At 45.3% G+C, this 26,983-nt stretch overlaps 2 protein-coding genes across 2 annotated transcripts in view; one reads left to right on the plus strand and one right to left on the minus strand.

Annotated features, from left to right (window-relative positions):
* PSMD1 (proteasome 26S subunit, non-ATPase 1) overlaps positions 1-26,983 on the plus strand; it is a 124,032-nt gene that overhangs the window by 49,158 nt on the left and 47,891 nt on the right.
* Positions 9,440-20,547, minus strand: HTR2B (5-hydroxytryptamine receptor 2B). The gene is made up of 4 exons (XM_087725057.1): positions 19,907-20,547; positions 18,366-19,021; positions 14,183-14,383; positions 9,440-10,847 (listed from the first exon to the last, which is right to left on the minus strand). The coding sequence occupies exons 2-4, from the start codon at positions 18,628-18,630 to the stop codon at positions 9,958-9,960; spliced, it is 1,356 nt and encodes a 451-aa protein (XP_087581183.1). The 5' UTR covers positions 18,631-19,021; positions 19,907-20,547; the 3' UTR covers positions 9,440-9,957.

Raw genomic sequence — 26,983 nt, forward strand, 5'->3', positions numbered from 1 at the left:
TGTGTTGTGAGGTGGATCTGGCTTCCCCCATTGACTTAGCTTGTCAGAAGGTCGCAAAAGGGGATCCCATGACTCTGGGACACTGCAACCGTCATAAATGTGAGTCAGTTGCCAAGCAAGTGTGAAAAATGACCATGTGTCTTTTTTTTTCAGTGCCGTTACAACCTCGAACCATGGCTGTAAGTTGAGGACTATCTGTCCATCTGAAGAATAGAATAGAAAATAGAACAGAACAGTTTAGTTTAGTTTTCCTTTATTTGTATGCCGCCCTTTTCCCTGGGGGGACTCAGGGCGGCTCACAATTCAGAAGGGTGGGGGGGCAAGACAAACAGTATTCCAAACATGGAGACAATACAACATATTAAAAGAAGGCACAACAGTCACACAATTCGGGTGGGGTTAAAATCTTAACCCCAGGCCAGCCGGGATAGCCAGATCTTTAAAGCGGCGCGGAAGGATTGGAGGGTGGCGAGGGTCCGAATCTCCACGGGAGTTCGTTCCAGAGGGTCGGAGCAGCCACCGAGAAGATAAGAGATAGATAGAAATATAGAGATAGATAGATATAGAGATAGATAGATAGAGAGAGAGAGAGAGAGAGAGAGAGAGAGAGAGAGAGAGAGAGAGATGATAAATATATATATATATATAGATAGATAGATAGATAGATAGAGAGAGAGAGAGAGAGAGAGAGAGAGATGATAAATAGATAGAGAGAGATAGAGAGATGATAGATAGATATAGAGATAGATAGATGCATGATAAATAGATATAGATATAGATAGATAGAGAGCTATAAGAGATAGATAGAGAGATAGATGATAAATAGATATAGAGAGATAGAGAGAGAGAGAGAGAGATGATAGATAGATAGATATAGAGATAGATAGATTATATATAGAGAGATAGAGATATAGAGATAGATAGATAGATAGAGATAAATATAGAGATATAGATAGATAGATAAATAGAGATAAATATAGAGATAGATAGATAGATAGATAGATAGATAGATATAGATAGATACATGATAAATAGATATAGATAGACATATATATATATATATATATATAGATAGATAGATAGATAGAGAGAGAGAGAGAGAGAGAGAGAGAGATGATAAATAGATAGAGAGAGATAGAGAGATGATAGATAGATATAGAGATAGATAGATGCATGATAAATAGATATAGATATAGATAGATAGAGAGCTATAAGAGATAGATAGAGAGATAGAGAGATAGATGATAAATAGATATAGAGAGATAGAGAGAGAGAGAGAGAGATGATAGATAGATAGATAGATATAGAGAGATAGATTATATATATAGAGATAGAGATATAGAGATAGATAGATAGATAGATAGAGATAAATATAGAGATATAGAGATAGATAGATAAATATAGATAAATATAGAGATAGATAGATAGATAGATAGATAGATAGATAGATATAGATAGATACATGATAAATAGATATAGATAGACACATGATAAATAGATATAGATAGACATATATATATATATATATATATATATATATATATATATATAGAGAGAGAGAGAGAGAGAGAGAGAGAGAGAGAGAGAGAGAGAGAGAGAGAGAGAGAGAGAGAGATAGTGTGTATGTGTGTGTCTGTGTGTGTGAGAGAGAGAGACAGATAAAGAGAGATAGTTAGTGTGTGTTTGTCTGTTGTGTTTGTCTGTGTAGAGCAGGCCATGCTTGTTTGAAACCAGGTCACGGGAGGTGAGAGCAAGCACCCTCCGCTCGCTTGCAGAGCTCCATTTGCACAAGTGGAGGGTACACACACACTGATCATACAAATGGAGCTATGCACATGTACCTGTCACACACACACACACACGCACACACACACACACAGAGTATGGCGTAGTGCATTCCGCAATCCCCCTCGCAGTGGAGGATTCATAGCAGATCCAGCGAAGGCAAGGCCCCCGGAGCCATAAAAAGTAATTGAATCGGAGATTCAATCACAGGTTTTTTTATCAGAGCGGAGGTACCCTTGAGGGCTTTACGACATCGCACTCCAGACAGGAGTTCCTTGACACTTGCGCTCAGCAGTTTTATATTGATTTGATGGCAATAAAAACTGTCGGGGAAGAATTTATTTAATCCCTCAGCCCTTCAAGACAAGACGTGGTCTTGTTATTCAACGGGAGTGCTTGGAATTTGAAGAGGGCTGGAAAAAAGAGGGAGAGAGACAAAGGCAGAGAGAGACATATGGAAAGAGAAAGATGGAAAGAGAGAGAGAGAGAGAAAGAGACAGAGGAAAGGAGAGAGAGAAAGTGAGACAGAGAGGGAAGGGGAAAGAGAAAGAGAGACAGAGAGGGAAGGGGAAAGAGACAAAGAGATGGAAAGAGAGATGGAGGGAGAGGGAAGGAGAGAAAGAGAAAAAGGGAAGGAGCGACAAAGAACTAGAAATATGGAAAGAGAGAGAGATGGAAAGAGCAAAAGAGAGACAAGGAAGGAGAGAGAGACAAAGAGATGGAAACAGATGGAGAGACAGGGAAGGAGAGGGAGAGAGAGATGGAAAGAGAAAGAGACAGAGACGGAATGAGAGCAAAAGAAAGATAGAGGGAAGGAGAGAGCAAAGAGATGGAAAGAGAGATGGAGACACAGGGAAGGAGAGAGAGAAAGAAACAGGGAGAGACAAAGAGAGGGAGATGGAAAGAGGGAGAGACAAAGAAAGAGAGAGATATGGAGAGAGAGATGGAGAGATGGAAAGAGATGGAGACAGAAGGAGAGAGAGAGAGAGAAACAGGGAAAGAGACGAAAGAGAGAAATGAAAAGAGATGGAAAGAGAGAGAGAGGAGAGACAGAAAGAGAGAGATGGAAAGAGAGATGGAGAGAGATGGAAAGAGGGAGAGGGAGAGAAAGAATGAAAGACAATCAGAGGGAAGGAGAGAGAGAAAGAAACAGGAGAGACAGAAAGAGAGCTAGATGGAAAGAGGTGGAAAGAGATTGAAAGAGGGAAGGAGAGACAAAGAAAGAGAGATATGGAAAGAGAGATGGAGAGAGAGATGAAGAGAGAGATGAAGAGAGATGGAAAGAGAGAGATGGAGAGATGGAAAGAGATGGAGAACAGGGAAGGAGAGAGAAATAGAGAAAGAGAGATATGGAAAGAGAGAGAAATGGAAAGAGAGAGGGAAGGAGGGAGATGGAGAGACAAAGAAAGAGAGAGAGAGATGGAAAGAGAGATGGAAAGAGAGGGAGAGAAAGAATGAAAGACAATCAGAGGGAAGGAGAGAGAGAAAGTACAGCTCCTGGATGTACTTAGCTGATCTTACCCGAAGCTTTTCAGCCTCCGAGGAAGTTGATGGAAATCTCTTTTGTTGTTGTTTCAAGGAAGGCGGTGCGTGTGATTAAGCCCTCATTAAATCCCCATTTTGTTTGCGCACAGCGCCACGAAAGAAAACATTCATAAAGCATCCGTGTGGGACTCAGCAAATTGCTTCTGTAATGTGGAAGCCTTGCATGTTCTCCGCGCCCGCTGAGGTGCAGCTGGTTGGAATTTGTGGTTCTCTTGCTTGATTCCCGCTCTCTGTTTTTCCGGAAGAGCTGGGCCCAAGTATCTACGGATTTTCTCCATCCTCCAGGTCAGGGTTGTCCCAACGGTGCTTTCTCAAGGACTTTCTTTGTTTTCCTTTGAAGACTTTTCGCTTCTCACCCAAGAAGCTTCTTCAGCTCTGATTTGGATGGTGGGGAAGGGAAGGATTGATGCTCCTTGCAGGCAGCTGGTCATTTGCATCCTTTGAGAGGGTCCCTGAGACCACTTGGAACTTCATCTGTCTCCTCAGGGTCACCTGAGTGGTGCAAATGCATGTTGTGCCTCGTCTATCTAAGCCTTTCAGCAGCTTCCAGAAGGCTCCACACCCATTTGCATTTCATTACCCATCTAGGTAACGTCATCAGTGCTAGAAGGGAGTGGGGTCTGCTCTCCTTTTATATTCTACTAGTTAATAACCCGATGTTGTCTGGGTATTTATTTGTAGGGGGGGGAATGTCCGGACCGAACGTCATTTCTAATGTTGGATTTTCCCCCTTACCCGAGGGAGCCCCCTTGTGGAGTACTGTGAAGCCATTACCATGGCAACTCCACTGGGCTGTACAGTAGAAGCCATTTGATGGCAGTACAGTAGAAGCCATTTGAAGGGACAAGAAGTGTATCTTAACAGAACACACACCCCGAGGGGCCTTAGGGGTGTCTTCCCCCCCCCCCCACAGTATTTTTCTACAGAGAATAAGTCATCTGTGTACCAAGTTTGGTTGAAATTGCTTGAGGCATGTGAGTTGTGCGCACACACACACAACCATGGTGCTTAGAGAGAACCCCTCGTTTCAGCCCTGAGCTACAAATATTCTCCTTTAGAGCTGAATTCCTGGTGAAGTTGCTAGAAGAGAGTTCCTCAACCTTTGCAGTTTTAGGAGGAGTGAAGCTTAAAACATAGAATTGCTCCTCTGTAGTTCAGCCCTCTGAAAATTGCCGAGGTTGAGAATCAGGGAGCTGGAGGTCAAACAGTCCTGCGTTTCAGATGCTCAGAGAGGCAAAACTCTGAGCCCCAAACCATTTCAAGCCTCCTTTTCTTTCTCCTCTCCTTTCTTTTCTTTTTTTCTCTCACTTCTTCCTTTTTCCTTCTTCCTCTGCCTCCTTTCTTTCCTTCCGTTCTCTTTTTCTTTATCCCTCCCTCCTTTTTTTCTTTCTCTCCTTTCTCCTTTTTTCCTTTCCCTCTTGACACTATTCTTACTTCTCTTTATTTATTTATTTCCCTTCCTTCCTCATTCCCTTCCATCCTTCTTCATTTCCTTCCTTTTTTCCTTCTTTCTTTCCTTCCTTCCTTCCTCATTCCCTTCCTTCTCGTTTCCTTTCCTTCCTTCCTTTCTTCCTTCTTTCCTTCCTTCCTTCCTTCCTCATTCCCTTCCTTCTTCATTTCCTTCCTTCCCCGTTTCCTTTCCTTCCTTCCTTCCTTCCTTCCTCATTCCCTTCCTTCTTCATTTCCTTCCTTCCCCGTTTCCTTTCCTTCCCCATTTCCTTCCTTCCTTCCCCATTTCCTTCCTTCCTTTCTCATTCCCTTCCTTCATTTCCTTCCTTCTCATTTCCTTTCCTTCCTTCCTTCCTTCCTTCCTTCCTTCCTTCCCCATTTCCTTCCTTCCTTCCCCATTTCCTTCCTTCCTTCCTCATTCCCTTCCTTCTTCATTTCCTTCCTTCCCCATTTCCTTTCCTTCCTTCCCCATTTCCTTCCTTCCTTCCTCATTTCCTTTCCCTTCCTTCCTTCCTTCCTTCCTTCCTTCCTTCCTTCCTTCCTTCCTTCCTTCCTTCCTTCCTTCCTCCCACCACATATATCAAGGAAGGCCCAGAGGTAGTTCGCAACTCATGCTGTCAGGGTCAAAAGAAGGAAAAGAAAACCCATTGTCCTAAGATGACAGGAGGCTGACATAAAGCATTATTTTCAATTTCCGTCCTTTTATTTGTTGGTTATCGTTGCTGTGGTGGCCATTAGTTTCTAGTGTCCTCCTCAACGGCCTTCAAATGTCTAGATAAAGCATCCAATCTTTCTCAAGATACCTGAGATCTTTGTTCCTTTTGAAAAATGCCACCCCATCAGGTGAATTTAAATTGTACAGCCATTCGATACCATCTCGGGCTGTTCTGAGTTATTTGGGGCGCATGATGCCCTCTTACGAGGTTATGAATAATACCCTTCCGATTTCCCATTCTATTTGAAGATGGAATATGTTCAGCACACTGTTAACTGTTCCTATGATATTTAGGAGCATACATTAACGAAAGTTCAAAAATTATATCTAGCCGAGTTAATTAAAGGCCACGCTCTTCAGTGTTATGACGTACTTAGGCATTCCTGGGGTACATTATAATAAGCTCCGCGGGAATTATTTATGACACTTATTTTTCAGCATTCGGTGCATACAAGGAGTCCTCGACTTACGACCCCAGTTGAGCCCAACATTTCTGTTGCTAAGTGAGAAATTTGTTAAGAGAGTTTCGCCCCGTTTTACGACCTGTCTTGCCGCAGTTGTTAGGCGAATCACTGCAGTTGTTAATTTGGTAGCACCGTTGTTAAGTGAATCTGGCTTCCCCCATTGACTTTGCTTGTCATGAGGTCGCAAAAGGGGATCGCGTGACCCAGGGATACTGCCACCGTCATAAGTTGCCAAAAGCCTGAATTTTGATCGCATGGCTGTGGAAATGCTTCAATGGTCGTAAGTGTGAAAAGGGTCATAAGTCACTTTCTCCAGTGCTGTTGTAACTTCGGATGGTCACTAAATGAACTATTGTAAGTCAAGGACTGCCTGCATTTCATTGTTGCCCCAAACCATGAGATTTTCATAGTATCATAGTATCACGATATCTTGGCAAAATATCACATGAAGTGTTAATACCACTTTATAAGGCCTTGGTAAAGCCACACTTGGGATATTTGCAACCAGTTTTGGTCTCCACGATGTAGAAAAGATGTGGAGACTCTGGAAAGAGTGCAGAGAAGAGCAACCAAGAGGATTAGGGGACTGGAGGCTAAAACATATGAAGAACGGTTGCAGGAACTGGGGATGTCTAGTTTAACGAAAAGAAGGACCAGGGGAGACAGGATAGCAGCCTTCCAATATCTCAGGGGTTGCCACAAAGAAGAGGAAGTCAAGCTATTCTCCAAGGCACCTGAGGGCAGGACAAGAAGCAATGGGTGGAAACTAACCAAGGAGAGAAGCAACTTAGAACTGAGGAGGAATTTCCTTAGAACAATTAATCAGTGGAACAGAAGTTGCCTCCAGAAGTTGTGAATGCCCCAACACTGGAAGTCTTTAAGAAGAAGTTGGATAGCCATTTGTCTGGAACGGTATAGGGTTTCCTGCCTAGGCAGGGGTTGGACTAGAAGACCTCCAAGGTCCCTTCCAACTCTGCTATTGTATTGTATATATTTTCCATGTTGGAATTCTCTAATCCTAAAAAAACAGCTTCATTTATCTGTGACTCTGATTTATTCTTTTTTTTTAATAAAAAGAAAAAAGTTAGCTCCCTATACCTATGAACAAATTCTGATCAGTCCAGTGATTGAAAATTACACAGGTGGCGATTATCTCATTTATTGTACGTTTTAATCTTACATTTATCGTATGCTTCGTCACTTTATAGTACATTGTGCATTTTTAAAGACGTTTCTTTAGACTTCCGTAAGTTACATATACCCGTAATAAATTACTTGTACGTTAGGATCTAAACTTTATTGATCGCTGGAATTCCGTTTCCATTAAAATATTCCTACCAATTCAGTTTCTTTTGTATAGGTAGTCCTCGACTTACGACTATAATTGTTGCTAAATGAGACGTTTGTTAAGTGAGTTTTGCCCAATTTTATGACTTTTCTTGCCACGGTTGTTAACTGAATCACGGCAGTTCTTAAATTAGTAACCCGGTTGTTAAGTGAAGATGACTTCCCCGTCGACTTGGCAGGCCGGAAGGTTGCAAAATGTGATCCCATGACCTTGGGACACAGCAGCGGTCATAAGTATGAAACCAGTTGCCAAGCATCTAAATTTTGATCCCATGATCATGGGAAACGCTGCAAAGGTCGTAAGTGTGAAAAATGGTTGTAAGTCACTTTTCCCAGTGCCGTTGTAACTTGGAACAGTCACTAAATGAACTAAGTCTAGGATTACCTGTAATTCCTCACCATATGTAGCAGAATCAGAGTTTTCAAGAGATTTGTATAAAATATTAGCCGATAACCCGGTGTTTTCCGGGTATTTATTTATAGGGGGAAAAAATGTCCGGACCAAACGTAATTTCTAATGTTGGATTTTCCTCCTTACCAGAGGGAGCCCCCTTGTGGAGTACTGTGAAGCCGTTACCATGGCAACTCCACTGGGCTGTACAGTAGAAGCTATTTTATGGCAGTACAGTAGAAGCCATTTAAAGGCACAACAGGCTGTATCTTAACAGAACATACACCCCAGGGAGTGTTAGAGGTGTCTTACCCCCCACAGTATTTGTTTCCAGAGAGTAAATCATCTGTGTACCAAGTTTGGTTGAAATTGCTCGAGGCGTTCCAGAGTTGTGCTGGAACACACACACACACACAAACACAACCCGAGTTCAAGACATGATACTCAAGGGCTAGGGGACTGGGCATTGGTGGGAACAAAATATAGGCAGTCCTCGGTTTATGACCATAACTGAACCCTTTATGTCCTATAGCCAAGCACAGGGGTGTCAAACGCGAAGCCCGCGGGCCACATCTGGCCCGTGATGTGGTTGGATCCAGCCCACAAGGCTGTTCTGGAAAATGTAAGGAACCGGCCCACGTCTCTTCGGCCCAGTCTACCCAGCGCAAAGAGAAAACATGCCAGCTGGTTGGGGAGTGGTGTCAAACTGGCCATGCTCACCCAGTCACCCCCTCCTTATCTCTCCCCCCCCCCCCCGAGGTCAACCACAGACTTGAAGTGGCCCTCAATAAAATTAAGTTTGACACCCCTAGTCAAGCCGATCAGCATGTGGCCACACCCGATTTTACAAACTTTTTTGCTGTGGCTGTTAAGTGAGTCACATGGTCGTTAACGCAGCAGTCATTAAATGATGTCTGCATTGGGTGTTTTTTTTGGGGGGGGGACAAAACTAGAACTAAACTCCAGTTTCTGTGGGGGGGGGAATAATAATAAATAGCATAACTCATGGTCATATGACCTCAGAACTCTGCCCACCGCTGTAAAGGTGGGCCTGTTGCCAAGCATCGAAAATGCAATCGTGTCACCGCGGGTGTTGGGATAACCATTGGAAGTTTTACCCTGTTTCCCCGAAAATAAGACCTCCCCGGATAATAAGCCCAATCAGGCTTTTAAGCGCATGCATTAAAATAAGCCCTCCCCTGAAAATAAGCCCTCCCCGAAAATATTGCAACGCAGCAGCAGCGATAAGGTGACCATGCTCGCCGCTTCCTGCACCTCAAAAATAATAAAACCTCCCCCAAAATAAGGCCAAGCGCTTATTTTGGGGGTCAGAAGCCTTAATTTTGGGGAAACGGGTGCTTCTGGATCATAAGTAGCTTTTGGGGGGGGGTGGTGTTTCGGTCGTAACTTTGAACAATCACTATGCAGCCGGTCTTAGTATAAGGACTATCTGCATGCAAGAAAAAGAATATGTGCGTAATTCAACTGGCAAAGCTGAGATTTATTAGACAGATTTGGATTTTTGAGACACGTCCATAAAAAGGGGGTCCCCAGCCCCCAGTCTGCGGCCACTCCTGGGCAGTGACGTATTTGGAGTCGGACAAGTGGCAGGCTGGCACACACATGTACAGCTCCAATTGTGCAAGCAGCAAACCAGCAGTTGAGCTATGCATGCATGTGCATCGGCCCAACGCATGTGGCCCGGTTCTCCTCTCCTTCCCCCCCCCCTCCAGCCAGACCGCCAAGCCAGAAAGTTTGAGGAGCGCTGCACTGGCCGACGAGAGCAGACTTAACGAATTTGGCAACAGCTGGCCTTTTAATCTTCCCTTGTTCTTCTGGAAGAAGACGCTAATGAATTCCTAGATAAGTTTAAGATACACACTTTCTTCCTAAGCGTAAGCATCTTTGTGTAAAAGACACAAACCTTGCGTAGGTTTGAAAAAGTAGCCCTTTGTCTTTTTGTCACGTCGCGTGTGCGTCTGTTTAAATAAATCGGAGATGAGGAATCGGAGACCCGAGACTTGCCAGAGCTGTGTTTATTTATTGAGGCTCCTCCGTTTATAAACTCGCAGTGTCGGAAAGCTTGCTTTATCTCTTACACTGGAGTAAACGGAGGCGGTCTTGGGGCAGGAGGAGACCAGTTCTTAAAACTGCAGTTAGGGATCATATAAATAATGGATGAAAACCATATATATACACATACTGCCGTTTCCCGACGGGCTTCGCGCCCGCCCGCCCGGGGTGCGTTTCCCACCGCCGGGCTACACGTAGCTGGCTTGTTCTTCTGTTTTGTCCGCTTCGTGCTCGGTGAGGAGCAACGTGTCCAGCAGAACGGCCGACGACGACTGGATGGGCGAGCTGCAAAGCCGGTGGTTTGGGTAGCCGACCGGATTGATTCCGTTCCGCCTTCCGTGGTGCATCATAAAAAGCTTGGAGTTCTCGGTCACCGAGTTTCGGAACGAGAGCCTGGCGGAGGGTCTCCGGGAGGCCGTGCCGGACACCGTAGTCTGGTAATTGCAGGTGATGTACCTGCCGAAGGCTTCCCGGAAGGTCTTATTGAAAAGGGTGTAGACCAGCGGATTCACCCCCGAGGAGACATAGCCGATCCAGACGAAGATCTCCATCAGCATCTGGATGAACTCCTCACTGCAGGATTTGCACAGGACGGAGGTGATGTTGGTGATGAAAAAAGGGCACCACATCACCAGAAAAAGGAAGAACACAATCCCCAGCACCTTGGAAGCCCGCTGTTCGTTGGTGATAGACTGCACTGACTTTTTCCCGACGGTGGACATCCTGCGTATCAGCATCTCTCCGTTCCCGTTCGGCAGAGTTCTGTCCTTGCGGGAACCCTCCAGCATGGCCATTTTTTCCGGCGAGGATCCGTCCGTCATCTCCTGCTGGAAAACGGTGGAGATGGTGTTCCAAGTCAGGCGTTGAGGCTGCTTGTTGACCAAGTGAGCCTTCCGGTGCAGGACCCGGATGGTCAGGAAGTAACTCACCACCATAATGGCCAGCGGGACAAAGAAGGCGGCTATCGAACCGTACAGGATGAAGTCGCCGAAACGGTTGGGCTTCAGCACGCAGGTGAAGTTCCGGAAGTTGGCACCATTTTCTTCTATCCCGCGAATCGGGATTGGAATCGCGATGCCTGCAAAGGAAGCAGAAATCCAGTCAGCTTCTGTCTATGTCAGGGGTCAGCAACCCGGGGCTTTGGAGCCGCATGTGGCTCTTTCATCCCTCTGCTGTGGCTCCCTGTCGCCGGTCGGCTCCACAATTGATAGGGCTTTCGGTTAGAACAGGTGGAGGAAAAAGGACGCTGTGCTAGGAGGAGACTCTATGGTGGGGGAACTGGACTTCCGATCAGCAGAGGAAAAAGGATGCTGTGCTAGGAGGAGACTCGTATGGTGGGGGAACTGGACTTCCAATCAGCAGAGGAAAAAGGACGCTGTGCTAGGAGGAGACTCTATGGTGGGGGAACTGGACTTCCAATCAGCAGAGGAAAAAGGACGCTGTGCTAGGAGGAGACTCTATGGTGGGGGAACTGGACTTCCAATCATCAGAGGAAAAAGGACGCTGTGCTAGGAGGAGACTCTATGGTGGGGGAACTGGACTTCCAATCAGCAGAGGAAAAAGGACGCTGTGCTAGGAGGAGACTCTATGGTGGGGAAACTGGACTTCCGGCTAGCAGAGGAAAAAGGACGCTGTGCTAGAAGGAGACTCTATGGTGGGGGAACCGGACTTCTGGTCGGCTCCAGAATTGAAGGGGGGGCTTCCGTTTAGGACCTTTGTGGCTCTTTGAGTGTGTAAGGTTGCCAACCCCTGGTGTATACATAGGTGGAAGGGAGGACCTTGGAAGATTTTGAGGAGTGGAGACAGTGATTGGGAAGATCTGCAGATGGGAGCCCAAATGGTCCTCTGGATACCAATAGCTCAGGGTTGAACTGTGGAGTCCTTGGTCTTTTCCTTACAGACCATTCATTTATTGCCCAACTGGCTGAGCTCATCGGGGTCCGAAGGGAGTGGGGCTTGTGAGGAGGAGGAGGAGGACTGGGGGGTGATAAATTATCGGTTCCACCACAAAAGCGCGTAGGACAAAATCGCGCTCGACAAAAGCGCGCTGTGACGTCATCACAGCGCGACGAAAAAGATCGAAAAAATGTAAAAATAAAGCTAAAACCTTCCCCTAACCCCCCCAAACCTAACCCTAAACCTAACCCTAACCCTAACTCTTAACCTAACCCTAAACCTAACCCTAAACCTAACCGTTAAAGTAACGAAAAACGTAACGCTAACCCTTATCCTAACCCTAACGCTAACGCTAACGCTCTAAAGCTAACCCTAACCCTTACCCTTACCCTTACCCTAACCCTAACCCTAACCCTTACCTTTATGTGAATCGGCTTGCTTTAATTTAATTTTTATTAATTTTTATTTGAATTTTTCGATCTTTTTCGTCGCGCTGTGATGACGTCAAAGGCGCGATTTTGTCGATCGCGCTTTTGCCGTCCGCGCTTTTGACGGGTCACGAAATTATCAATTATAATATTAGAAGTGATAAATTATAATTGTGAATTATCAACATTGCCCCTATGTACACTGAGAGCTTATTGTCTATGGAGATTCTCAGCCATCCTTCTCACGCTTGTGCCAAAGGAGCATAAACGCATGGCCGTTCCAAGAAGGCTCCACCCCCCATTTGCACTACTCAGGGGACCCTCCTGAGGACACAGATAAAACCTCCAAGTGGCCTCAACGACCCTCTAAAAGGATGCAAATGACCAGCTGTCTGCAAGGGATATCAATCCTTCCATTCCCCACCATCAAGTCAGAGCTGAAGAAGCTTCTTGGATGAGAAGCGAAACCTCTTCAAAGAAGTAACCAGAAAGTCCAGTTGCCTTCAGAAAAAGCACTTTTGGGACCACAACGAGACCTTACACACCGGAGGCAAATCTCCTTGTGTGTCCAACCCAACCCTGGCCAATAAAGAATTCTAATTCCAATTGAAGGAATAATACAAATAAACTAAATAATTGGAATTAGAATTCTTTATTGGCCAGGGTTGGGTTGGACACACAAGGAGATTTGTCTCCGGTCATGGTGGTGTCCTTGCAGAGGACACTCAGATGGCCCATCTGAGTGACACCATCAGTGATGTTGGGTCTGCAAGGAAACCCCCAAGCTCAGAGAGCACCAAAGACCCCACAGCCTTCTGGATGAACATCCCTCACCTGTGACAAAGGGCTCCTCCAGCTCTTCGCCACCAGCGGCTCTTCCCTCCAGCCTTCGCCCAAAGCCCCCCACCAGGAGGCTGAAGCAGACCCCAAGTGGGAATTTCTCCCCCCCCTCTGACCCACACAAAAAAGACCCCCAAGAGGGGAGACTCTCTGCAGCAACACAAGCGTTCATTGCACGTATCCGGCCCAGTTTGAGGACCCCTGATTTAGTGCAATATAAAAAATGCAAATAATTTTTTCAGGGAAGGGCATTTGAAAATTGGAAAGCCCTTGTTATCCTGCTTCAGAATCTCCAGGAATCCAATGGGGATTAGGAAGTTTCTGCTGTAAAAAGCTTCTTTCTGAGACTTAATGTATGGCTGCAATAATCCTCGTCAGAAGTCTTAAAAACTACACTTGATAAGATCGGTAAGGCAGAGGGGGGGGGGTGCATAATCCCACAAAAGGCAAATTAAAGGATTTAATTTCTATGCTTTGAAATTTAATTTCCAAGGGCCGTGCTTTATTAAACGCTTCCTTTCTTTGATTTGAGAAGTTTTGGGCGGTTGAATATATATATATTTTTTTACCAGGAAGCGGTGGGACTATTTTATCTTGGGCGTAGCAGCGGTGGGTGAAGAGGGCAGCTGTATTATTATTTTTCAATTTATCCTCCCAAAGTCATCAAGAGTAACAGATCTGGAGGTCAGCTTTGTTGAATTGAATATTATTTGCCAGAAAGGAAGCGGCTTCCTTTTGCTCTTTTGGGTTTTAGAGACACAAAAGTTGCCAGTCCGCAAATTTGAATTATAATTTTATTCACCACCCTCCAGGCCTTCCGCAAAGCCCTTAAAACCTGGCTGTTCCGACAGGCCTGGAGCTAAAGAACCGTTGCCCCTATCTCGAATAGTATGATTGTTGCGTGTTTTAAATTATGTATTGTTTTGTGTTGTTGTTAATTTGTCTGTATCCCCCTTCCCTGGTTTGAGTTGTGAGCCGCCCTGAGTCCCCCTTCGGGGGAAAAGGGCAGCATACAAATGAAATAAACATTCATTATTCTATTATACTAAATTCTATTCTATCTATTCTATTCTATTCTATTAATCTCTAGTCTATTCCTAAACAACAGGAACAAAAAATTAAACCTCAGAGCTTGGCTCCCACCTCTGCGCCTGCCCTTTTCATCCTGCGATGTTAACCTCCCCCCTCCTCCGGCTGCCGTTTCCCCCCTTCCCGCTGTGTGTTGGGCCGGTGTCCCCTCCCCGCTTACCTATGGAGATGAGCCACACCACGGCTATTTTGATCAGGGTGGTTGCCCGCGAGTTGTACTGGCTGGCCTGGATGGGCTTTTTGATGGCGACGTAGCGGTCCAGGGAGATGGCGCAGAGGTGCATGATGGAGGCCGTGGAAAAGAGGACATCCAGGAACAGCCAGGCGGGGCAGAGGTACGGAGGGAGCGGCCAGGGCTGTTCTGAAACGGGACACAGGAGGATCAGAGTCATTTTCCGGGGACAGGAAAGGAAACCTCCGCAGGTGGTCCTCGACTTACAACCATTTTCTTTAGTGGCTCCTCAAATGTACAACGGCACCGGGGGGAAAAATGACCTACGGCTGTTTCCACACTTACGACCATTGCATCATTCCCCATGGTCGTGTGATCAAAATTCGGACGCTTGGCAGCCTATTCGCATTTATGACGGTTGCAGCATCCCGGGGTCCTGTCTGCCCCTTTTGCGAGTTTCTGACGAACAGGGTCCATGGGGAAGCCGGATTCGTTTAACAACCGTCGCAAGAAAGGTGGTAAAATGGGTAAAACTGTCCAGCTTAGCAAGGGAAATGTTGGGGGTCATTCGTGGTCGTAAGTCGAGGACTAGCTGTATTGACTGGCTTGTGAACATTCTTGGACGGATTGCTGAATTAAGCGTTAAGCGTGTTACTCGCTGAACAACTGCAGTGATTCACTTAACAACAGTGGCCTGAAAGGTCGTAAAATGGGATAAAATTCTCTAAACAATTATTTCGTTTAGCAAAACAAAAAAAAAGTGGGCTCAACTGTGGTCATAAGTAGAGGACTACTTGTATAAATGCTCTTTCATAGGGAGGACATTTAGTCGATTATAAGTAGTCCTCGACTTACAACGGTTCATTTAGTAATCGTTTGAAGTTAGTGAAGTTAACAGCAGTGAAAAAAGCGACTTACGACCATTTTTCACATTTACGACCATTGCAACATCCGCATGGTCACATCAAAATTCAGACCTTGGCAACGGATTCATATTTATGACGGTCTCAGTGTCCGCGAGGTCATGGGGTCCCTTCTGATGAGCAAAGTCAATGGGGAAACCAGATTCACTTAACAACTGTGTTCCTAATGTAACAATTGCAGTGATTCACCGATCAGCCGTGCCAAGAAAGGTTCGCAAAACGGGCAAAACTCACTGAGCAAACGGGTCAGTTTAGCAATAGAAATTATGGTCGTAAGCCGAGGACCCTCCTTACATCATCGAGACATACTACTTTACCCGGCAGCATTTTTAAACTTTTAACAAATGACTTGCGACGCCCGGCCTCCGAGACACAACAAACACGTGCACAATGGAACGGGGTGTTTTTTTCTGCAGAATGAGTGCCGATTTAATGACTCTCTGGATTTCTGGAATCGTGTGCGGGCTTTCGCCAAAATCTCTGTTTTACTTAGGCTCATTACGCCCTTGGCTGAAAATCTGGAGAATTGTGCTAATAGTTTTTTTCTGATGAAATGCAGGATGTGGTCTCGGCTTTTGCGAGTGGCAGTTTAGTTTACTTTACTTTATTGTCTTTGTCCCTCGTACAACAAAATTAAATGCATCTTTAGTGTACATGATAGCAGTCTCCCAATATCTCAGGGGTTGCCACAAAGAAGAGGGAGTCAAACTATTCTCCAAGGCATCTGAGGGTAGAACAAGAAGCAATGGATGGAAACTAATCAAGAGCAGAAGCATTCTAGAACTAAGGAAACACTTCCTAACAGTTAGAACAATTAATCAGTGGAACAACTTGCCACCGGAAGTTGTGAATGCCCCAACACTGGAAGTCTTTAAGAAGATGTGGGATAGCCATGTGTCTGAAATGGTATAGGGTTTCCTGCCTAGGCAGGGGGTTGGACTAGAAGACCTCCAAGGTCCCTTCCAACTCTGCTATTGTATTGTATTTATCTAGAAACCAAGGACTAAGGGTAACATGATAGCAGTGGTCCAATCTTTGAGGGGCTGCCCCAAAGAAGAGGGAGTCAAGCTACTATTCTCCAAAGCAACTGTGGGCAGAACAAGAAGCAATGGATGGAAGCTAATCAAGGAGAGAAGCAGCTTAGAACTGAGGAGAAATTTCCTGACAGTGAGAACAATTAATCAGTGGAACAGAAGTTGCCTCCAGAAGTTGTGAATGCCCCAACACTGGAAGTCTTTAAGAAGATGTTGGACAGCCATGTGTCTGAAATGTTATAGGGTTTCCTGCCTAGGCAGGGGGTTGGACTAGAAGACCTCCAAGGTCCCTTCCAACTCTGCTATTGTATTGTACAGTACATTATACATTAAAAAAATCAAGCACAAATACCCATCCTTCACATTCTATACAATTGAATTGAAAACCTCTGATATTGCATTAATATTGCACTATACAGTAGAATTCAATACGGTTACTGCCCTGGGATAGAACCTGTTTTTCAGTCTATTTCTCCTTGTTTTTATTGCCCTGTACCCTCTGCCAGATGGTAATAGTTAAAAAAAAAGGGTGCCTAGGATGAGATGGGTCTTTAAGGATGTTTTGAACTTCCTTAAGGCAGCGGGAGCTATAAAGCTCTTCCAAAGAGGGGAGGGGGCAACCCGTGACCCTCTGGGCATTGACGTTGACCCTCTGGACAGCTGTCCTATCTGCCACTGGGCAATTGTCAAACTGGACACAGTTTGTGCAGTAAGTGAAAATGCTCTCTCTGGTGCAGCGGTGGAAAGTCACCAGTAATGTTTCCTTCAGTTGTGGTTTCCTGAGAAGTCTCAGGTCGTATCATCTCTGCTGGGCCCTTTTGACCAGGGCTGCCATGTGGGCGCCCCCAGGCCAGGCCCTCTTTGAGGATAACACCAGGAACTTAAAACTGGCCCCTTGCTCCACTCGGTTTCCATTGATAAGCAAGAGTTGGATGTCTGATCTATTCCTTCTATAGTCCACTATAAACGTCTTGGTCTTATTGGTGTTAAGGACCAAATTATGGTCTCCACACCACGAAAGCAACCCGTCCACCTCATCTCGATAGGCAGACTCACCCCCTCCCCGGGAGATGAGTCCCACCACGGTTATTATATCATCTGCAAATTTAGTAATAGTATTACTAGTGTGAGTGGGAATGCAGTCATGCACATAAAGAGTATAGAATAAGGGACTCAGCACACAAGCCTGTGGTATACCAGTGTTAAGAATAAGTTGGATTTAAGCAGCCAACACAGTTCTAGGCTGCATCAACAGGGGGAGAGAATCAAGATCACGTGAAGGGTTAATACCACTTTATAAAGCCTTGGTAAGGCCACACTTGGAATACGGCATTCAGTTTTGGTGGCCACAATGTAGAAAAGATGTGGAGACTCTGGAAAGAGTGCAGAGAAGAGCAACAAAGAGGATTTAGGAGACTGGAGACTAAAACCTATGAAGAACGGTTGCAGGAACTGGGGATGTCTAGTTTAATGAAAAGAAGGACCAGGGGAGACATGATAGCAGTCTTACAACATCTCAGGGGTTGCCACAAAGAAGAGGGAGTCAAACTATTCTCAAAGGCACCTGAGGGCAGGACAAGAAGCAATGGGTGGAAACTAATCAAGGAGAGAAGCAACTTAGAACTGAGGAGAAATTTCCTGACAGTGAGAACAATTAATCAGTGGAACAGCTTGCCTCTAGAACTTGTGAATGCTCCAACACCGGAAGTTTTTAAGTAGAGATTGGATAATTATTTGTCTGAAATGGTATATGGTTTCCTGCCTAAGCAGGGGGTTGGACTAGAAGACCTCCAAGGTACCTTCCAACTCTGTTGTTCTATCCTATTCTATTTGAGGGGCTGCCACAAAGAAGAGGGGGTGAAATTATTCTCCAAAGCACCAGAAGGCAGGAACGGATGGAGACTAACTAAGGAGAGAAGCAAGCTGGAATTAAGGAGAAACTTCGGGAACAATTAATCAGTGGGATGGAAGTTGCCTCCTGAAGTTGTAGGAGTTCCATCATCTTCAAGAGGAGATTGGACAGCCATTTGTTATAGGCTTTCCTCCTTGAGCAGGGGGCTGGACTAGAAGACCTCCAAGATCCCTTCCAACTCTGCTATTCTGTTAGGGTTTTGACTTACACACCCCGCTCTTCGCCCGTGTGCACCCCAACCCAGCCAATGCCCTTCTTGTATCCTCAAAACATCGGTTGGTCGATCCGAATCCAGTACTTACCAAACAACAGAGTCAGCAGGGCGATCGGCATCACAAAGAGGCCCACCAGCAAATCGGCCGCCGCCAAAGACATCAGGAAATAATTGGTGGCGTATTGTAATTTTTTCTCCAAAGACACGGCCAATATGACGAGGATATTTCCTCCGATGGTGGGTATGATGACTATCAGGGTGAGCAGACCGGCCCAGCGTTGTACATTCCATTCTCTGGAGTCGATCTGCGGAGATCCATTCCTGAGATGAGATGCGTTCAAAGGCAGGAGCATCGTGGTGACCAGGCGGCTGGGCTTAAAATTATTATCTCATTGAAGCATTCCCCAGAATCTAGAAACTTGGTCTTCTTAGGCAGCCAAGTATGATTTCCGTGAACGATTAGCATGATGCAAAACGTCTCACTTGCTCCTTCAAAGGATCTTGGTCCAATCAATGCTCATCTCCAATTTTCTGCCCCAAAGTCCTTCCTTGAAAAAGCCACATAAATTTTTAAAATTTCAGACTTGATAGCCTCGGCCCATTTGTACCTGTAAATCCTTGTAAGTCGGGCTAATTGTGAACAAGAAACCTCTCGAAATTGTTGGGAAGCGAGGTTGAAAATGGCTCTTCCTTCTCCAAACGTGGCATCAGGATTCAGAACGTGCTCCGAAGAGATCTCTTTCTCTAGGTAATAAAAGCAGTGCTTTTGTAATTATTACACGGAAATCGAAAAGGTTTGGTTTTCGCTGCAATTTACCTGTCTTACGCAAAGTTGGATCATTATAATCTGATCAGTTGCAAAGAAAAGAAAAATTCTATTCCCTTTTTTTCTCCCCACTCCTTTTTCTTGGTAGTTTTTGACATGTGGGAGCCTAATTTTATTTCAATTGAATTTTGTTTTTTTGGAGGGGAAAGGTTACAATCCATATTTTTTTAGGTGGACAATGTGTACAAATACCACTTCCAAGGAGATGATGGACGCTAAGATTCTATAACCTGTCCGTTTACAAATAATTCCTTTAGATAGATAGATAGATAGATAGATAGATAAGATAGATAGATAGATAGATAGATAGATAGATAGATAGATAGATAGATAGATAGATAGATAGATAGAGATAGATAGATAGATAGATAGATAGATAGATAGATAGATAGATAGATAGATAGATAGATAGATAGATGATAGATAGATAGATTCCACGGGGTTTATTTTAGGTAAGGAATAAGGTGGATTTTCACCCTGGGACTATTAATTATCATTACTAGTTATATCTCTGGCTTGGAAAATACTAATTTTCTGGCCAGGCTTGGATCGTACTTTCTGAAATAAAACGTTTAATGCTAGATTTAAGCCTCTCTCCACCATAAATCTACAGGGAGCCTTTGACACATTCATTCTTCTAAACGAACGTACATTTCCTTCAAGCGTTTTATCTTTCCCCGTTATTATTTTGACCTGCTTTTCAGCACCCCGAATTCAATCCCATTCTTATTCTCACCCCAGATTCACATACACACACAAACAGAAAACACAAATCCTGTATCTCAGAATCAGCAAAGTCTTACCTTGATTTTATTTTGTTATATATTTTTCCCCCTCTCTCTGGAATTTACAAGCATTCTCTCCTTGAACCAGAGACATTCTCTTCTCCAAAACGTCCTGGGGATGATGTCCCTGCTTCTGGTTTATAACACTGGATATTTGTTTTTAATTTTCATTTCTTTTTTTAAAAGGCTGTCTTGGAATTCCTTTGCGTTCTTCGATGCCACTCACCCCTCCGTGCGATGGAGGCTTCTAGCGCGGACGGCTCCGCTTTGTGACGGAGATTGCTTTCTGGTGTCAGGTCCAGGAAGAGGAGGGGGCAGTTGAATGGAAGGTTCCCTCCCCTTGTCTGGCTCTGCTTCTCTGAGCAATTGTAGCTCTTCCTTATCTCCTTGACCCGTGCTTCCCCAGCGCTTCCTTGCCCTCTGCCCAGCCTTCGCTCGGTCCACTGACTCAGTTTACAGCCAGCCTGTCTGCCTAGCCTATTCCGTCTGTGGATTGACTCACTGGCTCCCCTGAGCTTCCAGCTCGGCAGATTCAGAGCAAAGTTAGGAAAGACTCAGCGGAGATTCCCACTTCCGTCCATCTCTCTTTTTCTGTCTCTTTTTCCTCTCTTTCTTTCTCTCCACTCCTCTCTCCCTTTTTTTCTTTCTCTCTCTTTCTCCCTGCCTTCTCTCTTCTTTCTCTCTTTCTTTCTCTTTCTTTCTCTCTCTCTTCTTTCTCTCTACTACTCTCTCTTTTCTTTCTCTCTCTCCTTCTCTCCTCCTTCTCTCTCCCTCTCTCTTTCTCTTTTTCCCTTTCTTTCTCTCTCTACTCCTCTCTTTTCTTTCTCTTTCTCCCTGCTTTCTCTCCTCTTTCTCTCCCTCCCTCTCTTTCTCTTTCTTTCTTTCTTTCTTTCTTTCTCTTCTTTCTTTCTCTCTCTACTCTCTTTTTCTTTCTCTTTCTCTCCTCTCCTCTTTCTCTCTCCCTCCCTCTCTCTTTCTCTCTTTTTCCCTTTCTCTCTCTCTCTACTCCTCTCTCTTTATTCTTTCTCCCTCTTTCTCCCTGCCTTCTCTCCTCTTTCTCTCCCTGTCCCTCTTTCCCTCTATTTTTTCTCTCTCTCTCCACACCTCTCTCTCTTTCTTTCTCCCTACTCCTCTCTACCTCTTTTTCTTTCTCTCTCCCTCTTTCCCTCCCTGCCTTCTCTTCCCCATTCTCTCCTCTTTCTATCCCTGTCTTTCTTTCCCCCTCTCTCCATTCGTCTCTCTCTTTTTTCTCTCTTACTCTTTTTCTCTCTCCCTCTCCTCCCTCTTTCTCTTTCTCTCCTCCCTCTTTCTCCATCTCCTCTCCTCTCTTTCTCTTTTCCTCTCCCTCTCCTTTAATTTTCCTTAATGTGCAGATTGCTTGGGGTGGTTTTCTGGCGTGGCTTTGGGGCTTTTTCAGCCTGCGAAGGGAGACTTCAGTCCTCCTCCGCTCACTCCTTCCATGAGTGAGCCCAAAAAGGCATTCTTTTTCGCACGGAAGCAGGGAATAAATGAATATTCCAGGTAGTCCTCGTCTTGCAACCATCCGCCTAGTGACCGTTGGAAGCGGCAAAAAGAGGGACTTAGGTTTTTATGCCGACGAGCGTTGCAGCGTCCCTGCGATCATGGCATCAAAAATTTGATTTTTGTCATCAAAATTCTGCGGCTTGGCAACTCTCATGTCTTTGTGATGGTTTGCGGCGTCCCCGAGTGACGTGATCCCCATTGGTGACCTTCCCAGCTGGTTTCCAGCAAGCAAAGTCCATGGGGGAAGCCAGGTTCGCTTAACGACCACGTGGTTCACTTAACCACGGCAGCGACTCACTTAACAACCTTGGCAAAATGCTCGTCAAAATGGGACAGGACTCACTTAACAGCTGCCGTGCCTAGCAAATGGAAATTTGGGGCTTGGTTGTCATAAGTTGAGGACTGTTCTTTTGCAAATGGGGCATTATTGCGATTGATTTGATTTTTATCCTGCTTGTATTATATTTACAAATAATTCAAGGTGGCAAACATACAATATTCCTCCCGAGATCTCCTCTTTCGCCCACAATAACAGGCCCTGTGAGGTCGTGTTATCTGGGGCCCCCGGTGCTCTCTGAGCTTGGTAGTTTTCTTGCAGACGTTTCATGGCCCAGCTAGGGAACATCATCAGTGCTAGAAGGGAGTGGGGTTTGGTCTCGTGTTATGTAGCTTGTCCTGTCAAGTGTTGATGAGAGTGGTCTTGGCGTTTCCTTGATTAGACTGTTTGTCTGAGTTGGTAGCTCCTTCCAAGAGAGCAAATCCCATTTCTTTGTAGCACTGATGATGTTCCCTAGTTGGGTAATGAAACGTCTGCAAGAAAACAACCAAGCTCAGAGAAGACCAAAGACCCCACAGTTGTCGTCTTCCTCCTCCATCATCATTCTAGCACTGATGATATTACCTAGTTAGGTCATGAAACGTCTTCAAGAAAGCAACCAAGGTCGGAGAGCACCAAGGATCCCACAGACATTGTCCTCCCTCCTCCCTCTTGCATTGATTATGTTCCCTAGTTGGGTAATGAAATGTCTGCAAGAAAACAATCGGGTTCAGAGAAAACCCAGGACCCCGCAGTCGTTATCTTCCTCCTCCTCCTCCCTCCTCCTCCTCCTAATCCTCCTAATCCTCCTCCTCCTCCTCCTCCTCTTCCTCCTCCTCCACTTCTCCTCCTCCTAATCCTCTTCTTCCTCCTCCTCCTCCTCCTCCTCTTCCCTCCTCCTCCTCGTCTCCTCCTCCTCCTCCTCGTCTCCTCCTCTCCTCTCCTCTTCTCCTCCTCCTCCTCGTCTCCTCCTCTTCCTCCTCCTCCTCTTCCTCCTCCTCTCCTCTCCTCCTCCTCTTCCTCTCCTCCTCTCCTTCCTCCTCCTCCTCCCTCCTCCTCCTCCTCTTCCTCCTCCTCCTTCTCTTCCTCCTCCTCTTCCTCCTCCTCCCTCTTCTCCTCCTCCTCCTCCTCCTCCTCCTCTTCCTCCTCCTCCTCCTCCTCCTCCTCTTCCTCCCTCCTCCTTCCTCCTCCTCTTCCTCCTCCTCCTCTCCCTCCTCCTCCTCTTCCTCCTCTTCCTAATCCTCTTCTTCTTCCTCCTCCTCTTCTTCCTCCTCCTCTTCCTCCTCGTCCTCCTCCTAATCCCTCTTCCTTCCTCCTCCTCCTCCTCCTCCTCCTCCTCTCCTCCTCCTCTTCTCCTCCTCCCTTTTAGCATTGATGATGTTCCCTAGTTGGGCCATGAAACGTCTACAAGAAAACAACCAAGGCCAGAGAGCACCAAGGATCCCACAGACTTCGTCTCCCTCCTCCTCCTCCTCCTCCTCTCCTTCTTGCCTTGATTATGTTTCCTAGTTGGGTAATGAAACGTCTGCAAGAAAACAACCAGCTTCAGAGAAGTCCAAGGACCCCCACAGTTGTCGTCTTCCTCCCCCTCCTCCCTTTTGCAGTCTTCCCTAGTTGGGTAACAAAACATCTGCAGGGAAACAACCAAACTCAGAGACCCCCCCAAGACCTCACCTAACGTGGACTTCCGTACACCGAGGAGGATAGGCAAACGTGAGCATCCTTCCTCAAAATTAGCCGTGTCTCACGCCGGGGAAGAAACAAACGAGGCCAATCAATAGGTAAAGATCAACATGTTTCAGAGAAGTCAGCGGGAAGTGAATCCCAGGGAGGAAAAAAAAAACAGCGGAGCCTTAAATGAAGGATTTATAATAACATTTCAATGTCCAAGGAGGAACGGAATAATTAAAGCAGGGATCTTGGTGGAGCAAATGTTCTAATCCGTGCCTCTGAAAAACAGCTACTTTGGGTAAAAGACAGGAGACAGGAATGCAAAAATCAAATCAAATCACCCGGCTCCATTGTGTGTGTGTGAGTTTTCGCACATGCTGGCAAGGCCACTTTCTCCTCTGTCTTAATAGCAATAGCAGTTAGCAATAGCAGTTAGACTTATATACCGCTTCCTAGGGCTTTCAGCCCCTCTCTAAGCGGTTTACAGAGTCAGCCTCTTGCCCCCAACAATCCGGGTCCTCATTTTACCCACCTCGGAAGGATGGAAGGCTGAGTCAACCCTGAGCCGGTGAGATTTGAACAGCCGAACTGCAGTCAGCTGAAGTAGCCTGCAGTGCTGCATTTAAACCACTGCGCCACCTCGGCACCTGACCCCGAGACACTGCAGCCGTCGTAAATACGAGTCAGTTGCCCGACGTCCGAATTTGGGGATGCAGCAAAAGGTTCAATAGCATGAAGAATGGTCATAAGTCCCTTTTTTCAGTGCTGCCGTAACTCCGGACGGTTACTAAACGAAATATTGTAAGTCAAGAACTAAGTTTCCTCCTAATTACTAAATGCATCATTTGCTGTTGTATCCGAATATTGTTCTCCTGCATCCAATCACATTTATATTCTAATTTGTATCAGTCTGTTTAAGATAAAGGTAAAGGTTCCCCTCGCACATATGTGCTAGACGTTCCCGACTCTAGGGGTCAGTGCTCATCTCCGTTTCAAAGCCGAAGAGCCAGCACTGTCCGAAGACGTTTCCGTGGTCATGTGGCCGGCATGACTCAACACCGAAGGCGCACAGAACACTGTTCCCTTCCCACCAAAGCTGGTTCCTATTTTTCTACTTGCATTTTTTACATGCTTTCCAACTGCTAGGTTGGCCAGAAGCTGGGACAAGTCACGGGAGCTCACTCCGTTACGCCGCGCTAGGGATTCAAACAGGGTGGGTTTCAACCGGTTTGCGGCGGTCCCTGCGAACCGGTTGGTCGCCGAACCCGGAAGTAAGTAACTTCCGGGAACGGCCAAGGGCGCGCCCGCCCGCCTGCGGTCCTTACCCGGTTTTGACGAGTTCTGCGCTTCCACGCATGCGCAGGACGCATACAGCGCCTGCACGATCGTCCAGGAGCAGCTGGAGCGTCGCGCAGATGCTAGTACTCATGCGTGCACCGCGCGTGTGCACGAGGATGCCGCCGGCCCCGTTCCAACCGAACCGGTTGGAACGGGGCGAGAAACCCACCCCTGGATTCGAATCACCGTTTAGAAAGACTAGTATTTCCATTCTTATTTTTTTAAGGTTAGGCTCGCTGCTTCCACCATCAAAACGAAACAGGCTATGCTTCCATTAAATTACGTGTTGAACTCCAGTTTTAAGCAGACTTTGAGGGAATCTGGGAGATAAATTTCTCCTCCAGATATTTGTCTTTTAAAAAAAATAAAAGTGCAGTGTTTAAACGGGCTTGTAATCAGCTGGAAAATTGTGGAGCTTGAGGCACATTGAATAGCTCAACGGGTCCATGGCTGCATAGCAAAAAAAAATGAATAAAAAATTACGGGTTGTGTATTTGCACATATGTTCTTGAACTGAAAGCACAATAAAGAAAATTTCCCCATGTATCAGATTCATTGCAACATATGGCTGATGTGCTGAGGAAGTTTTGCTGGTTAATATTTAACAGCCAAAGCCAGTATTGATATTTAACAGAAGAACAGAGTTGGCAAGGGACCTTGGAGGTCTTCTAGTCCAACCCCTGCTCAGGCAGGAAACCCTATATTGTTGCAGATAAATGGTTGTCCAATCTCTTCTTAAAAGCTTCGAGGGTTGGAGCATTCGCAGTTTCTGGAGATAAGTTATTCCTCTGGTTAATTGTTCTAACTGTCAGGAAATTTCTCCTCAGTTCTAAGTTGCTTCTCTCCTTGATTAGTTTCCACCCATTGCTTCTTGTTCTGCCCTCAGGTGCTTTGGAGAATAGTTTGACTCCCTCTTCTTTGAGGCAACCCCTGAGATATTGGAAGACTGCTATCATATCTCCCCTAGTCCTCCTTTTTATTAAACTAGACATATCCAGTTCCTGCAACCATTCCTCATAGGTTTTAGCCTCCAGTCCCCTAATCCTCTTGGTTGCTCTTCTCTGCACTCTTTATAGAGTCTCCACATCTTTTCTACATCGTGGCGACCAAAACTGGATGCCAGATTTCAAGTGTGGCTTTTGCCAAGGCCTTATAAAAATGGTATCAACACTTCACGTGATCTTGATTCTGTCCCTCTGTTGATGCAGCCTAGAACTGTGTTGGCCTTTTTGGCAGCTGCTGCCCACGGCTGGCTCCTATTTAAATGATTGTCATTTTCAGGCACAACAGGCTGTATCTTAACAGAAACACACACACACCCCTGAGAGGTGTTGGGGTGTCTTAGCCCCACAGTATTTGTTTCCAGAGGGTAAGTCATCTGTATACCAAGTTTGATTGAAATTGCTGGAGGGGGGGGGGAGAGATTGGATTGGATTGGATTGATTTGGATTGATTTGATTGATGGATGATAGATAGATAGATAGATAGATAGATAGATAGATAGATAGATAGATAGATAGATAGATAATTAATAGATTGATAGATAGATGATTGATAGATTGATTGATAGATGATAGATGATAGATAGATGATTGATAGATGATAATGATAGATAGATAGATGATTGATAGATAGATATTGATAGATTGATAGATAGATAGATAGATAGATAGATGATTGATAGATAGATAGATGATTGATAGATTGATTGATTGATAGATAGATAGATAGATAGATAGATGATAGATAGATAGATAGATAGATGATAGATAGATAGATAGATGATTGATAGATTGATAGATAGATGATTGATAGATAGATTGATAGATATTTATTGTTCATACTTCTCAGAGAGGGGCTCTTTTGATTTCACACAAGCCATTTTCTTGCAGTTCCCTGAACAGCTTCCCTGAACTTTAGGGGAAGAAATGTGTAAGGCACAATTTTCATTAATGGTTTGTTAAATAAGCCATAGAGGTGTGAGTTCCATCCATCACCCTGTGCTGGAGACATTGTGTGTGGCCTAACACCGTGTGAGTACCAGACCAGCCATCCATTTAGACAAATTAATTACAGGCACAATATGGAATGCATGAAGGAAAAACCCCCAAGAGGGATTACTTTATATATTCCCAACTTCTACCATTAAATATCCCCAAATCCTTTATTTTTCTTCGTTGCCCTTTCCAATGTGAGCCCGAACACAACTCAACAACCTGTAGCTCCAAATCAAATGGATCATATAT

The sequence above is a fragment of the Thamnophis sirtalis genome, unplaced genomic scaffold, assembly GCF_051295495.1.
Source record: "Thamnophis sirtalis isolate CommonGarterSnake01/CBP01778 unplaced genomic scaffold, rThaSir2_p1.2 scaffold_11, whole genome shotgun sequence".
In the NCBI taxonomy this organism is placed as follows: domain Eukaryota; kingdom Metazoa; phylum Chordata; class Lepidosauria; order Squamata; family Natricidae; genus Thamnophis; species Thamnophis sirtalis.